Here is a 14,669-nt window from a genome sequence, read left to right as displayed (position 1 = left end):
CCGTCCGGGATGGGGCGCGCCGTGTCCCGGCTCCCGCGGGCCCTGCGCCGCTGCTGACCCGTGTCTGCGTGTTTTCAGGGAGTACTACATCACCATGGTGAAGTGGGCCACCAGCACCAAGGTCGCGGTGAACTGGCTGAGCCGGGCGCAGAACGTGTCCATCCTCACCCTCTGCGACGCCACCACTGGGGTCTGCACGAAGGTACGGCGAGGGGGCGGGGCGACGGCAGGAAGCCCCGGGTGGCGTTAGGGTGTCTTGGAGCCGTTGGGCTTGGTCACTGCCCACCCACTGGCCGGAACCCGCCTGCTGGCCTCTGTTTTGGTGCCACCTTGTGGATGAATTGTGTACTGCGGCAAAAGTCAAGGCTAAGCCCCTCAGTGACCACAGGCGTCCTGTCCTTGGACCTCCCTGTGTGCCGCAGTCCGTGCCTGTGTTAACCCCTTTACCTGCGCCCACAGGATTCTCTTCATTTCCCAGCTGATAGCAGTGAGGGGAAGGGGCAGCCTGAGGCCCCGGGACACGGGTGGCGCTCTGACTGTCCTTGCCTTGCCCGCTGTTGGTGGACCTGCAGCCGGTGGCCCCTGGGTGCGCCGGCACCTGTCTCTGAAGGTCACTGGTGAGCCCAGCAGTGTTCCCAGGGGCCTCGGGCTGACTTCGTGTGTAGTTAGAGGAGGCAAACAGGGACAACACTATGGAAAGTACAGACAGACGGAAGCAAACAAAGAATGAAAATCCAAGCCAAGGGGCAGCCATTACCTCCCTTCTGCTGTGGGCACACCCTCCGGCCTGTGGGCTCCAGACTTCCACACGCCCACATGAGCCAAAGAGGCACACACACCTCCTCGTTCTGGGGGGGAAAAATCAATTAGACTCCATGAATAAAGCCAGGCAGGTCTTCCAGAAACTCCTTTATGGGCCCCTGAGTTATTTCCCAGCCGGGGAGGGAAAGGCTGGCAGAGCAGAGGTGCAGGTTGAGGGGAAGGAGGGAAGGAAGGCGGAGACCCACAGCCGGGAGGGCCCCCCCCCCCTCTCACCTCGGCCCCGACCTGTGCGAGGCCATCATGAGACCAGGGTCCTTCCCTGGGCGTCTGGAGGCCGGAGCAGCGCCAGGAACGGGCCTGTTGTGGAGCTGTCCTATTGGTGTTTTTTGTTTGGTTTGGTCTTCCGTTATGTGTGTTTCCAGACGGTTCTGGGAGATTTAGTTTTCTCATACGTTTTCAGTCCCGCTAATGTCTGGGGCTCCCGGGTCCGTTATTCAGGGCTGTGCCTCGAGAAATGGCCACACCCCTGCGCGCACGCACACACACACACACACACACACACACACACACACGGATTCCTAAGCAGCCCACGTGTGGACTGACCACCACATGGTAGACGTGCGCCATCTTCCGCAGGAATCCTCCCCGACCACAGGTCTGTCCCCGTTGCGGGACAGAGTGACATTTTCTCATTCGGGGACGCTTGTGTCCGGCTCTGAGCCCCAGCGGCGAGCTGGGATGCCTCCTCCCCAGGCGGGCACGGCTCTGCCTGCCTGTGCAGCGACCATGGATGGGAATCAAGTTGTTTCTGCGCCGTTGGTCACAGACACAAAACATGCAAAAAAAAAATCCTTTCTCTGACGCTCTTGTTTCGTTTCAGAAACACGAGGATGAAAGCGAAGCCTGGCTGCACCGACAGGTAAGCCCCGCGCATGCGCGCCTGTGTCCTGGGTCGACCCCGCCCCGGGCCCGCAGCCCCGGGGCCACCCGGCTCTCGCAGCATGGCAACCCCTCTCGTTAACCCGCAAGGAGCCGCAGCGGCTCCTGGCCCTGGTGGGTGGCGGGGTGCTCGCCCGGCCCCCCGGCTCCCCGCGGCCCCTGCTCACGGTCGGAGCATCACCCGACCGCAGAAGGAGGACAGCTTGGAAACTGCGGCTCTTGAGACCGGGGCTTGGTGAGAATTCAGTTCTCAGATGGACGTCCTTTTGGTGAATGGGGATGAGCGGTGCCTCGAGGTTCTCTCTAACTCAGGCGGGGGCCCTGCTTCTCCGTGCGTGATTCCAGGGCTGTCTCCTTGGAGGCGCCCCCGCGGGGGCGCGACCTGAGCTTTCTCTGGGCCTGGCTGTCAGGGCCGCCGCGGGCTTCCCGTCCTTACTGGAGGCAGGTGCACGTCACACAGGCGCTGGGCCGTGAGGCTCAAGGGCGTCAAGAGAGGCTGACGGGGACTCCCTCTTCTGCAACCAAAACGCTTAAACTCCCACAAACAGCGAGACTGTCACTCCACACCCCCGGCAAAGAACAGCCGAGAGAGTTCTAGGGGCTTCTTCATGCCTGTCCACCCTGCTGGGGCGGAAGCGGCTAAACACTTGTGCGGAAAATCACACCTGGTTGGAGTCAAGAATCTCGGTGAAGCGGACGCCACAGACTCCGGGGGCAGAATAACCGCTGGCTGGACACGGACCCCTGCGCGGGCCTTCCCGAGCAGCGGAGTCAGCAGCCCGTCCCAGCCTCCCACCAGACGCGGCCACGGCCACGGCCTCATACGCGGGCACACTTACTTTGAAACATTCCTCCTCGCCAGTCTTTTCCAGAAGAGGAATCGCCGAAATGCCCGTCTCGTGTCCTGTGTGTGAGTGTGGGCACCACGTCCAAGCTAAGCAGACTCCGCAAGAAAGACGGCGAGCTTGGAGGACCCCAGAACATGAGCTGGGGAGTCGGGTCACTGACAGGAGCACAGAGAGCAAAACACATGCCTATTCCCCTCCCGCATCAGAACGTCCCAGAGCCGGGCGGGAAAGAGAAGGAAATCCGTTATCTGTCCGGTCGTCCAGTCAGCCTCTACTTCACAGATCAGAGCAGGCACCGCCCCGGGCTGGGTGGATTCCAGAACCGATCGAGCCTTCTCCCGAGCCCGGTCCAGCAGGCGTGCGGACCCCTTCCTTCTTACGGCCGAACGACACTCCGCTGAATGGACAGACGGCGGCTTGTGTGTCGGTGGGTGGGCATTGGCTTGTTTCTGCCTTCTGGTGACCTTGAGCAGAGCAGCTAAGAACCTTCTACAGAGAGCCCAGAGCCAGACAAAAAGGCCGCCGTTGTGCGATTCCGTGAACACAAAAAGTCCTGAATAAATGAATTCACAGGAAGGGACGGCTATTTGCTGCCCCCCCCGGGCTGGGGGAGGGGTAGGGAGTAAAGTTGCGTGAATTTCACTCCAATATAGTTTAAACCAAACAAACAAATGAAAATGAATCATCTAAGAGGCTGCTGTCAAAGATTCACGGGAAGGGAGACGAGAGGCGGACACACATCCAGCATGTAGCCAAGGAAAGAAATCCTCAACTGTGGTCAGCACACGCGGTCAGGTGTCTGGCCGTGGGCGGGGCCGGAGCGGGAAAACAGGGTGTGACCCGGAGGTGGCAGCTTGGCTGGCGGTCCTCACGGTCTGGTCCGGAAGCCAAGGGGCTGTCTGCTCTGCACGTCTCTGCATCGGTGCCGCGATGGGCCGCGGAGGCGCCATAGTCAACCGGGATTTTCCTGTTTTCATCACCTTCGCAGCACGTGGCCCTCGGGAGGCCCCCAGCCACGCTGCGGACAGACAGCCTGGACGGGACGTGGGAAGGCAGATCTTTCTAGGCAAAGTCAAGTCTGAGCTCAACGGACCACGCAGAGATTCTCGCGTTTAAAATGCAGACTTGAAGCATTTCCTGAGCTAACATTTGTAACACGGCCGTTGAAGATGCGTCCGCCGTCTGGAGTTGAAGGCGGCAGGTGGTGCTTCCCCGGCCCAGGCCCGGCGAGCGGCAGGAAAGTCCAGGTCCAGCATTTCTCCTGACATTCCTGTCAAAGGGATTTTTCGTAAAGGAATCCGTGGACCGTGTTTTTCACGCCCTTCAGGACATCACGAGGTCCCGGAGGCTGTTAGGCGCTCGTTCGCGGCTGACGGCCGTCTGCCCTCAGCAAAGCCCCTGTCCACCCCTGCAGACCCAGCTCGAGCAGGGCCCGGCGCGGTCAGAGAGAGCCGGAGTCTGCCCGGTCCCGTTGGCCCCAGGGAGCTCCAAGCTGCTTAGACCACTGGTCTTCTGCTCACCTGCTGCTGGGGAGCAGGGGTGAGCAAGGGCAGCCCTGAGCCTCCACCCGTCTTCTCCCCACTTCCCGAGGCCTCAGCACGGACCCCACGGGGACCCCCATGAGTCTGCGCCCATGGACGGAGGCCCAGTTCTCCAGGAATACTCCGGAACCCCCATGAGTCTGCGCCCATGGACGGAGGCCCAGTTCTCCAGGAATGCTCCGGAAGGATAGGCAGCTCCCACATGCACTCACACGCTCCGTCACCACCACCTGTGATCTTGCAAAGTCTGTCCTGATGCGGACCCACGGGGACTTGGGGCAGAGCCCAGGGCCCCATCCTCTGGTGGAAGGTGGGTCCTGTAGGCCCACGTCTGACCGTCTTTCTTCCTTTGCCAGAATTTTGGTTTTGTGATTTCAAAACCTGGGCTGGGAGATTGGACAAGGGGCGCGTCCCAGAGCCACGCTCTGGAAAGAATCGGCGGACGTGGCAGTTAGCTCAGGAAGACTCACCAGTGGAAAGGACTTCTCCGTGGAGGTGGAGAGACTGCATCATCGATTCTCTGCTGCCGAGAGAGGCCAGCCTGCTCCCCGCGGGGGCCATGAGTGTCAGGATTCACACCGGATCTCCTCCTCAAGAGCCACTGTGCCCGCTTACCAAGAATACATTTACTGCCCAGGGAGCGGGTCTCTGGCCAAGAGCAGGTGCTCAGTGCCTCCCAGTCAATATAAAGAAGACACCAAGATGGTGAGATTTCTCTCGGTGTAGAAGCAAAGCGTCTGGCCAGAATTAATTATTACCTTTTTTCAGAGTATTTTTCCCTGCCAAAAGTGCAAACACTTCCCCTGAAAACGGAGGCAGTATTGCCTGGGGTTGGCAAATACATGCGCGTTTCCGAAGACGGAGTCCCTGCGCACTTGCGCTTTCCCACTGCTTCTAAATGCCACGCTGCCGGCTCTAAATAGAGAAACAAATATTTGTAGATTAAAGGTTTCATTTTATTGCAAATATTCATGGAGATTAAATGCCGTTTTAATCACACGTTGGTTTGTGTCTCCGGCGCACCGCACAGGCGCCTGCTCACTGACTGCATTTGTTCTCGGCCGCGGGAGCGTGCCGCTTCTTGAACCGGAAAACTAGACCGGCGCGGACTCATCGGTGCTCATGGATGGAAACTTCCAAGCTGGGGCTTCAGAGATGCTAAGACGCCACTGTAGCAAAGTGCCCTTGTCCCCAGCAAGGCAGTGGCCCGAGCCCAGGGCTGTGGCCACTCAGCTTTGAGCCCAGCCCGGAATCCCTTCCTGGGGAGAGCCGGGAGCACCGACTCCTCTCGGAGGAGAAGGGGCAGGAGACCCAAGCAAGCGGGCCACCGGCAAACGCCCCCGCGGCATGCTGCTCTAGTGCAAGGTCCCTGCAAGGTCTCCTGCACCTGCACCTTGGGGTGAATAAAACGTGTCCTTGTTTGCGTCCCGTTCTTCGGGGCCAGGTGGACTTGATTAAAGAACAAAAGAGGAGACCGAACGTGTCGATTTCACTTTTGGGCACAGGCTTGTGCGCGTTCAGAGTTCCGGTCCTCCTGGTGGAGGCAGGGGTGCCTGGGCAGGTTCTGGCCCGGGCTCTGCGTCCCGGAGTGCAGCTGTCACACCGAGGTCCTGCCCGCCTGGGCGCCCGCGGCGCGCCTGCTCCGCACTCTGTGCCCCCTACTGTCTCTGCGAATTCCTCCCCGCTCTTCCGCTCTTGCTTCCCAAGGAGAGGGGAGGCCCCGCACGCTGTCTGTTCTTCCCGCCGCCCCCTCGTAGGAGATGGCTCTCAGGATGCGCCGAATGTGAAGGCCGCTTCCAAACAGGACGAAGCCTTTTCACAGAACGTTCTTTGCTCTTGTCCGTAGAACGAGGAGCCGGTGTTCTCCAGGGACGGCCGGAAGTTCTTCTTCGTCAGAGCCATCCCCCAGGGCGGACAGGGGAAATTCTACCACATCACCGTGTCATCTTCCCAGGTAATCCCCTCCGGTCCTAAGCTGTCTGCATGCTGGTGACGGCCCCCAGTGGGGACCGCGTGGCCCGCCCTCCTCATCTGCAAGGTCCCAGTTCAGACCAGTTCTTGAACTGGGAGGGCATTTCCCCAAAAGGGGGCAGAAGGGGGCGTTCACAGAGCCCGGGGTTTGAGACGCTGGGGGCAGGTTTGTCCTTTCTATTTTGGCTCAAAACTGCGATGACACGTTGGGGCACCTGGTGGCTCAGCCGGTTAAGCGTCCAACTTCAGCTCAGGTCATGACCTCACAGCTCGTGGGTTCTAGCCCCGCGTCGGGCTCTGTGCTGACAGCTCAGAGCCTGGAGCTGCTTCGGATTCTGTGTATGTCTCTCTTTCTGCCCCTCCCCTGTTCGCTGACTTTCTCTCTCAATAGTAAACATTAAAAAAAAATTTTTTTAGTACAATGACACTTCTGACAGTGGATGACACAGGACTGTGGGACCCGTTTTGGGTATGAGCCCGGGGACTCAGGACTCTTTCTCTGTATGACAGTCCTGGACCCTCGAGCCTCCCTCCCCAGCTGTGTGCTGTCCCCTGGCCCTCTCCCAGGGACACGGGCCTAGCACCTTCAGGGCCGGAGTTCCAGGACGTGTCACCTGACGGCCAGGTGCAGGCCTCACTGCATCAGCTTGCTCCCACCGCTGCCGCTCTCCGGGCCCTGGGGTCGGGGGCTCAGGAGCCGGGCATCGCCGACCTTAATGTACAAACCAAAAGCGGAGAGTCTGGTAAAGGCTGTTTGCTGCAGACCGGTTGCCCCAGGGAGCCGCCCTCCCCCCTGCCCCGCCCCCACCGCTGCAGGGGCGCTTCCCTCCTGCCCGCCCTGCCTTCTTCCCCCTGCCTTCCTTCCCATCTTCCGTCTTTCCTCCCTCCTCCCTCCTCCCCCACTCCATCCTCCCTTCTTCCTTTGTCCTTCCTTCCTGCCCCCTTTTCTCCTCCCTCCCTCTACTTCCTTCTCCTATCTCACCCCCCATGCCCCTCCCTCCCCCCTCCCGGTCCCCCTGCAGCAACGGCCCCACTAGCGAGAACCACAGATTTTACAGCGCCAGTGGCGCAGGCAGCGTGGCCATTGCTGCCTCTTGTGGGGCCGTGTGTCGTGTTTGGCCGCCTGGCCATCATGGCGCCGGGTGACACGTGCTGCAGACATGGACTCTGCTGGCGTCTGTGTTGGTGACATTGGGAGGAGGGAGCGGGCTGGGGCCCGGGGTGCCCGCCGAGGCTCCCTGGACAGGCTGGATCTGTGCCCTGGCCGGAGGAGGGAGCGGGCAGGGCCAGATGGCACCCCATGTCCTGTCTGTGTTCCAGCCCAACAGCAGCAACGACAACATTCAGTCCATCACGTCTGGAGACTGGGACGTCACCAAGATCCTGTCCTATGACGAGAAGCGGAATAAGATGTGAGTGGGGCGGGCTGAGGGGCGGGCTGAGGGGCGGGCTGAGGGGCAGGCTGGTCTCGGCCACAGGTGCCGCGCCGGGCGAGACGCGGCCCTTACTCCCGGTCAGGTGACACTCACTAGGTCCCGCTTCCCAGCGGCCCCCCCCTCTGAAGTTGCAAGACACTGAACAGAGGAACTGCGTGCCCCGCGGGGTGACCGCGAGCAGGCGGTGGCAGGACTGGCCTGACCTGTGAGCTCCAGGCACCGTGCAGGGTGACGGTCCTGCCCTTCAGCCCAGCAGTGCAGGCCCGGGGGGTGGGGGCGGCTGCTTTCCCCGCTCCTAACAGGCAGGCTGGCACCCAGAGCAGCCGAGTCATCAACTCCAGCTTGTCCGATGGCAACGGAGCCAGGATCCGGCCCCAGGGTGCCACTCGTCCTCCCGAGGTGGGGCCAGAGCCAGCCTGAGCTCAAGCGGCAGGTGGCCACCACTGCCCCAGGCTTTACATCTGGACGGTGTTAACCGCACTCGGGCCCTGACAGCCCTGGAAACGGGTGCCCGCACCTGAGCCCAGGGGCGCCCGACCTCGCCGTCGGCGGCCCTGGGCGTGCGGCTCTCCCCCAGCGAGCGGACCCGGGCCGGACAGCTGGTCCCCGTCACCACGCAGCACAGAGTCCCCGGAGGCGACCACAGACAGCCCGCCGGGGTCGCAAGCCGCTAATCCCGTGGTCTGCTTGTCTTCGCAGCTACTTCCTGAGCACGGAGGACCTGCCCCGGAGGCGGCAGCTCTACAGGTGAGCGGAGAGGGCTCCGTGCGGGGGGCACACCCCAGGGGAGACGCGGGGACCCACCACAGAGAGGCCGCTGGGAGGTCCGCGGACAGATCACGAGGAATGCGGAGGCCACCAAACTTGAAGCTTGGTTTCTCTGCTTTTGTCAAACGAGCTCCCAGCCCTGATGTATTTTCTCGTGCTGACAACCCAGGCCCCTTCCTTCTCACCTTTATGCCAACGGGATCTGGAGGGCTCCTTCCCCCCCGGGGGCTGATGGGGGCGTGGCGGGCCGGGCGGGTGGGTGCTGGTGCCTGGCGGGAGAGGCCCGTCTCCTGGCTCCGTGTCACCACCATCTTGCTGTGACGGCGGTCAGATCCAGACCCTCACACGAGGCTGGGGAGGGGCGCCGTTGGGATCCCAGAGAGGAGACTTCTTCCAGAGTCTTCTCTCCTCAGCAGCAGGTCCTGTCACCTGCCCTGTCACTCTTCCCACCAGAGAAAGTGTCAGGGTCTGACGTGCGATTTCCAGACATGGAGGACTCTCACCCCCTACACGGTATCCAGACTAGAGGGAGGGGCGGGCACACCTGCCGCCCCGTGTGGGCCTCAGGGCCCGGAGGGACGACTCAGGCTGGGTGGAGCCGGTGCCTGGGTCCCCTCCCTGTGGCGGGGACGCTGGGGAAGTCCCCTCAGATGGGCGGTGTGTCCCCTCTCTCCCACCGGTGTGGATAGAAGGTGCAGAAGGCCCGCGCAAGGGGTCTCTCTGGAGGGGAGGGGACTCTGCTGACTCACATGGCCACAGGCTCGCCTCTGTGTAGCCGGGTGGGTCTCCCAGCATACCTCAGATCAGTCCTGTCCCCCCCAGAGTGGAAGGTGGTCGAGGCCGCCCCCCTTCTCCTCAGGCCGTCTTCTCCATCGGCAGCTCCCTACCCTGTGGGCCTGTCTCCCGGGGGGCTGTGAGGGGAGGGCCCCCCCTGCGAAATGCTGGGGCAGGAGCTCCCTCCCGGTAAATGCAGAGTCCTCAGTATCTTCATTTGGGGAACACACTTCAGGCCTTCTTGACGTGAGCTAGTGCTTGATCTGCGTGGCCCCTGGGTCCCTGTCCCCCGGCCCCGCAGACTGAGGAGCGCCGTGTCTCCGTGTGGCTTGGAAGCAGCCGGAGCCCAGGCCAGCCTGTGTCCCTGGGCGTCCTGACGCGCCGTGGCCCAGAGCTGGGCCCTCAGGGAGAACTCGGAGGTTCAGAACACGAGCTCCTGTCTTCTCAGAGCTCAGAGAGCCCAGAGGCGTGGGCGCAAAGTGCTGGATAACAGCACCAGGCACTGTGCGCCTCCCCACTTCGCACAGGCGCATGGGGCCGGTGACCACGCACCTCCCCCTGCACATCGGGGGCACGCACGAGCCCCAGTGACCACGCGTGCCCTGGAGCGTGTGCACCCAGAAGCACACGTGCTGTGTGCCCTTCCAAGGGGGGTCCTGCCCGCCAGGGGAGGGGAGGACAGCGGAGCACTCAGGGGCCTTCCTGGGGAGACGGACGGGAGAAAGGCCCAGTGCACAGCATCAGGGACCCCCGACCGCCCTTGAAAGGAGAGAAGCCACCAGCCCCAAAGGCGAGCTGGGGGTGTGGACCTCGTGCCCTGGGCCGGCCACCTTGCCACCTAGGCTCATGTCCCGCCGTCTTGCCCCCAGCGCCAGCACGGTGGGCAGCTTCAACAGGCAGTGCATGTCCTGCGACCTGGTGGAGAACTGCACCTACTTCAGCGCGTCCTTCAGCCCCAGCGCCGACTTCTTCCTGCTCAAGTGTGAAGGTAAGCTCGCCGGCTGTCTAGACCCGCTGCTGAGTCCCACCGAGATCCTCGGGCTGGCGCGGCAGGGAGGTGGCGGTGGGAGCTGTCCCAGACCAGGCGGGACCGGCTCGGATGGGCTCATGCGATCGGGGTTACTGGACTGGCTTACCATCCGGCACAGTGTTGGTATTTTACGGTCTTTAGCGGTTACCGCTTATCGGAGCGTTTGCCTGCATGCGGGCTAATCCCAGAGTTCGTTCATCTACATCCTCCAGGCAAAAGTCCCAGGAGGTCGGTAAGTGTCTCCCATACCGATGCACCTTCGCCACTTATGAAGGTGATAAGGTTCCCAAAGCTGAGCTTCTTAAGCATGTTTAAGGACTGAGGTGATACAAAAGAAGTCTCAGATAGAAAAGAAAGGATTGTCCGATGATCCAATGCGTGGGTGGCTCATCCCAGAAAGTTCCAGATCATACCCATCGGCTTACATAAAGCAGTAGGCAGGTCCCACAGCAGAGGAACCGGCATCTCTGTGTCTTGTCCTCCTATGTGGGAACTACGAGGCGCGAGCCCAGGGAAAGGTAAGTGGGCATACATGCGGTTGTTATGCAGCGTGTCTCAGGGGCTCCCGGGACCGCCTCGCTGCAGGCGGAACCGACCGGTGGGACCAGGATCCATCAGGCCCACGAGCCTCGGGTGGACGATGAGGAGTGTGTGCGAGGCGCTGTCCCTGCTGGCCTCCGCCCGCTGCACCAGTGCAGACCTCATCCCCTCCAGATGGGCATCTCCCCAAATCGTGAAAAGCCAGGAAGACTTGGCCCCTTGACCACCACAGACTCAGCCACAGACTTTCTCACAAGACAATGGGGGAATCTCCGAAATACAACCTGAGCCCCCCTTCCCAGTACCCGCAGAGGCCATGGCACCAAACGCCTCTGTCCCATGCTGCCCGGAAGCAGACAGCAAGCGGCTGAAGTCCTAGGACGCCGGAGGACGAGAGAACTAAGAGCCAGTCCACCGACTTCACTCATTGACGGGACGGACGTCGGGGCTCCCTGACTCCTGGGGACTCGTGATGCACCGGGACCAGCATCAAGGTCTCCTGGCCACCGGGCCGGCAACACCTGCCGCCTGCGGCAGGATCTTCGGGGAAATGTAGGGTTTATGTGGGGAAGAAACCAACCCACCGACAGCCAAGACAGCAGTCTGAGCGGACTGCACAATCAGGCATCTGGAATCTTGTTTCTAGAAGGAAACATAGAAACACGATAAAATACAGAAGAGAAAAATCGAGGCAGATTTAGAGAACATCCCAGAGGAGCATCCGTCATTCAGAATCCATTTCCGTATTTAGCATGTTGCCTTATCTTAAGGTCCGCTTAAAGTTGCCCTCTTCTCTACAGAATTTCTCTGTATGTATTTTTGTAGAATAACCTATTCTCTGGTGAAAGTAACTTGAATGGCCAAAGTAATCTTTCCCCCAAAGCCTAACCAAACCCTCATTCTTAAAAAAGGGATTTTCAAAAACAAAAACAAAAACGTAAGTGCACAAAGACAAGAGCAGCCAGGTTTCAGAATCCAGATGCCGTGACAAGAGACCTCTGACTTAAACGTGGGGAAAGAGAATCCTGGTCCCGCGCTGAGGGACGGCGTGCCTGTGAGCAGTGGTGATGACTGCCGTGAGGTGAGACTTCAGAAGATGATTACACCAGGTTGATTGCTGGGATTTTTGTTGGGGAAGAAGAATCAAGGAAAAGCTTCGTGGATGAGGTGGCATTTCAGATGCAGGCAAGAGTGGGGTTCAGGGTGTGAAGGCAGTGTCATGGGGTGGGGGTGGGGCGCGGCATGAGGAGGCGCATTGGGGGCGCTGAGATTGCGTGGAGGGCCCCCCACGGCCTGTGAGCCCCTGTCGGTCCAGCAGAGGCATGCGTAGAAGTCCAATTTCACAACCAAAATCAACTCTCAGTAATTTGATTTCCCCCCATGTTTCTCAGCAGAGATTAAAGTAGACCCAAGCAGCACTGATTAAACTCCCTTCCAGGGTTGCTTTCACACCCCGACAGTACTCCGGAGACTCCTAGGAACCTCTGACGTGGACTCCATCCCTGTCCCCAGCTCTCCTTTCCGGCTCCTGCTACTCCTCGGGCGGATTAGCACAGCCCCTGAGACGCAGCCCGGACAGCAGCAGCAGGACCTTCCCTTGTAGGCTGGAGAAAAGCATAATGACTGTAGAGGGTTCTGTGATTGGGAGAAGGGGAATCTGTGTGCTCCCACACTCCCGAGGGCTCGGCCCATCACGCAGGAGGAGGTTTGGGCCAAGGGTTTAGACCCAGGACAAGGCAAACACTCACCAGCCAAGCAGATGGCTAATCAGAGCGGCCACAGGCCATCCCCACATGGGAGCCCACAGGGCTGGGGACCACACGAGCAACTGTAAGATCACAAAATTGCCACGTGCCTGTGTAAACTCCTGCTTTGCCCGTGACCCGTCCCCTATGATGGGCTTTGCTGAGTTTACCTGCAGGGCTCTGTCCCCTTAGTTTGCACTGTCCCTCTGTCCCAGCTGGTCGTCACTCATCAGCGGTCGGCAATGAAGGCTGGTCTGTGACCGGCCCTTCTGCACTGTCCTTCTCCTAGTGAGACTGTGACCTCCGCCCTCATCATCACAGACTTCGGCTTAGTCTTTTCATCTGGTGCGCTCTCCGGTGACTCTTATTCCAGGCTACCTCAAGGCTTCTCATCTCTGTATTTGTTTATAATTCTTAAATTCTTAATTTTTATTAAGTATGTAAAATTTTTATGTTTTAATGCTTATATTTTTGATAGGAAGAGAACAGGGGAGGGGCAAAGAGAGAGAGAGACACACACAGAGAATCTGAAGCAGGCTCCAGGCTCCGAGCCGTCAGCACAGTGCCTGACATGGGGCTCAAACCCACAGACCGTGAGATCATGACCTGAGCTGAAGTCTGACACTTAACCGAGGGCCACCCAGGCGCCCCAATTATGTAAAACTTTTAAATGCATAAATTATTTTCATACCTTTGCACACAATAGATTAAAATAGCACAAATAAGGAGAGACAGTCCTCTTGTTACCTGGCTGGGTCCCATCTCCCTGTGCCAGTGTCTCTAGCTAAAAGGCATGGGTTTCAGATGGTCCCTGAACGCTTGTATGAGAAGTACGTGTAAACCAGACACAGTGGGACCTTGTGGAAACTCACCTACATCATAAACACACAGAGGTTTAGGTTTCTTTCCCAATCTCTAGGGTCTGGCAGCAAAGCCACGTATATTCAACATACTGTATTACAACGTAACATTTCATAACCATTTTCCATGAAAAACCAATGAGCTTTCGGCTTATACACTTGTTGGTCTTCTCAATGACCCTGTAAGATGGGCAGCAATGGAAGTAGCTAACCGTAGTTCAGCTCTTCGCAATTTGAAAAGTACATTCCTTATAATATCTGACGTTTATGTTCCCTTGTCTGGTTGCTTGCAAGTTATCTCGAACACAGAGAGATCTTAGCGTTCCCTATACTGAACACACTGTTTCACACTTGCACACGTGGTCTTTGATTGCTCAATGAATGCCTATGCGTCATCCAGACCTCCTTTCAGGCAAGGGTTGATTTTTATTGCCCCTTGGGATGAACTAGCCCAGGCAGCATGTCAGACAGAAATGTGTGACAGAAACGGTCACTGGTTCCTCTGTCCCAGAGCACCCAGATCAGAAGCCAGGCTGTGTCCCCCACAGAGCTGTGACATCCACCTTCAAGTCTTGGATGACTCCAGTGTCATGTTTAAAGAAGTTACTCACCTCCTGTGTTAGTTCTCTGGGGCCGCCATAGCAAATGACCACAGGCTGCGTGGGCTTAATGCAGCAGAAGCGTATACTCTCTGTTCTGGAAGTCAGAAGTCTGAAAGCAAGTTGTCTGCAGGGCTGACTCATCATGAAGGCTCTGCGAGGGAACCTGCTCCATGCCTCCGTCCAGCTTCTGGTGCTGCTGGTGATCCTGGGTGTTCCCTGCCTTGTAGATGTCCCCCATCTCTGCCTCCGTAGGCATGTGGCCCTGTGTCTCTGGACCCCAGTTTCTCTCTCCTTGTAAGGACACCATCCACAGGTGAGGACCCACCTACTCCAGTCACAGTCATCTTAACCTGATTACATTTACAAAGGCCCGGTTTCCAAATAAGGTCACATCCACAGGTGCAACATATCTTTTGAAGGGAGATACAGTGGACCCACAGGACCTCCCTTCTGGGACCCCATTCACCTTCTTGTATAAGAAAGAGAGGAAAGGAACTGTTGTTGTTTTTCTCAGGGACACAAATTTGAGGGCAGCCACATGAGACTTTGTGACAGAGACTGTTCCCAGTGGCTTTACCACGTTCTAGAAGGAGTGAGAGGGGCCTCTGTGGAAAGTGGTAGGTTCCAAACCATGTATTTGGAAGATGATGCTGGCATGTTAGTGGAAGAAGTATACATTTTCTCCAGAAATTCTTCCTCCATGTCAGAAAGCCAAATGAATACTCAAGTCCCATGGAGCTTTGAAAAGTTGTGAGGATTTTCTCCTCCCCAGCAGAATTCAGCCCAGAGAGCCCCTGAGCCACTGATTCAAAGCACCCCGTTTACATAACTTGAGTTTTACAATCATGGCTTC

The 14,669-nt window shown here is 58.7% G+C and overlaps 1 protein-coding gene across 3 annotated transcripts in view; it reads left to right on the top strand.

Annotated features, from left to right (window-relative positions):
* Positions 1-14,669, top strand: part of DPP6 (dipeptidyl peptidase like 6) — an 867,370-nt gene that overhangs the window by 803,186 nt on the left and 49,515 nt on the right. For all 3 annotated transcript variants that reach the window (XM_029921134.1, XM_029921141.1, XM_029921139.1), the window contains exons 11-16: positions 79-202; positions 1,643-1,681; positions 5,937-6,044; positions 7,382-7,473; positions 8,197-8,244; positions 9,909-10,027. In XM_029921134.1, coding sequence (XP_029776994.1) covers positions 79-202; positions 1,643-1,681; positions 5,937-6,044; positions 7,382-7,473; positions 8,197-8,244; positions 9,909-10,027 — 530 coding nt within the window. The remainder of the gene's footprint in view (positions 1-78; positions 203-1,642; positions 1,682-5,936; positions 6,045-7,381; positions 7,474-8,196; positions 8,245-9,908; positions 10,028-14,669) is intronic.

Source organism: Suricata suricatta, chromosome 2, assembly GCF_006229205.1.
Source record: "Suricata suricatta isolate VVHF042 chromosome 2, meerkat_22Aug2017_6uvM2_HiC, whole genome shotgun sequence".
NCBI classification, from domain to species: domain Eukaryota; kingdom Metazoa; phylum Chordata; class Mammalia; order Carnivora; family Herpestidae; genus Suricata; species Suricata suricatta.
Note: the sequence above shows the minus strand (reverse complement) of the source record. Positions and strands in the feature narration are given on the sequence as shown.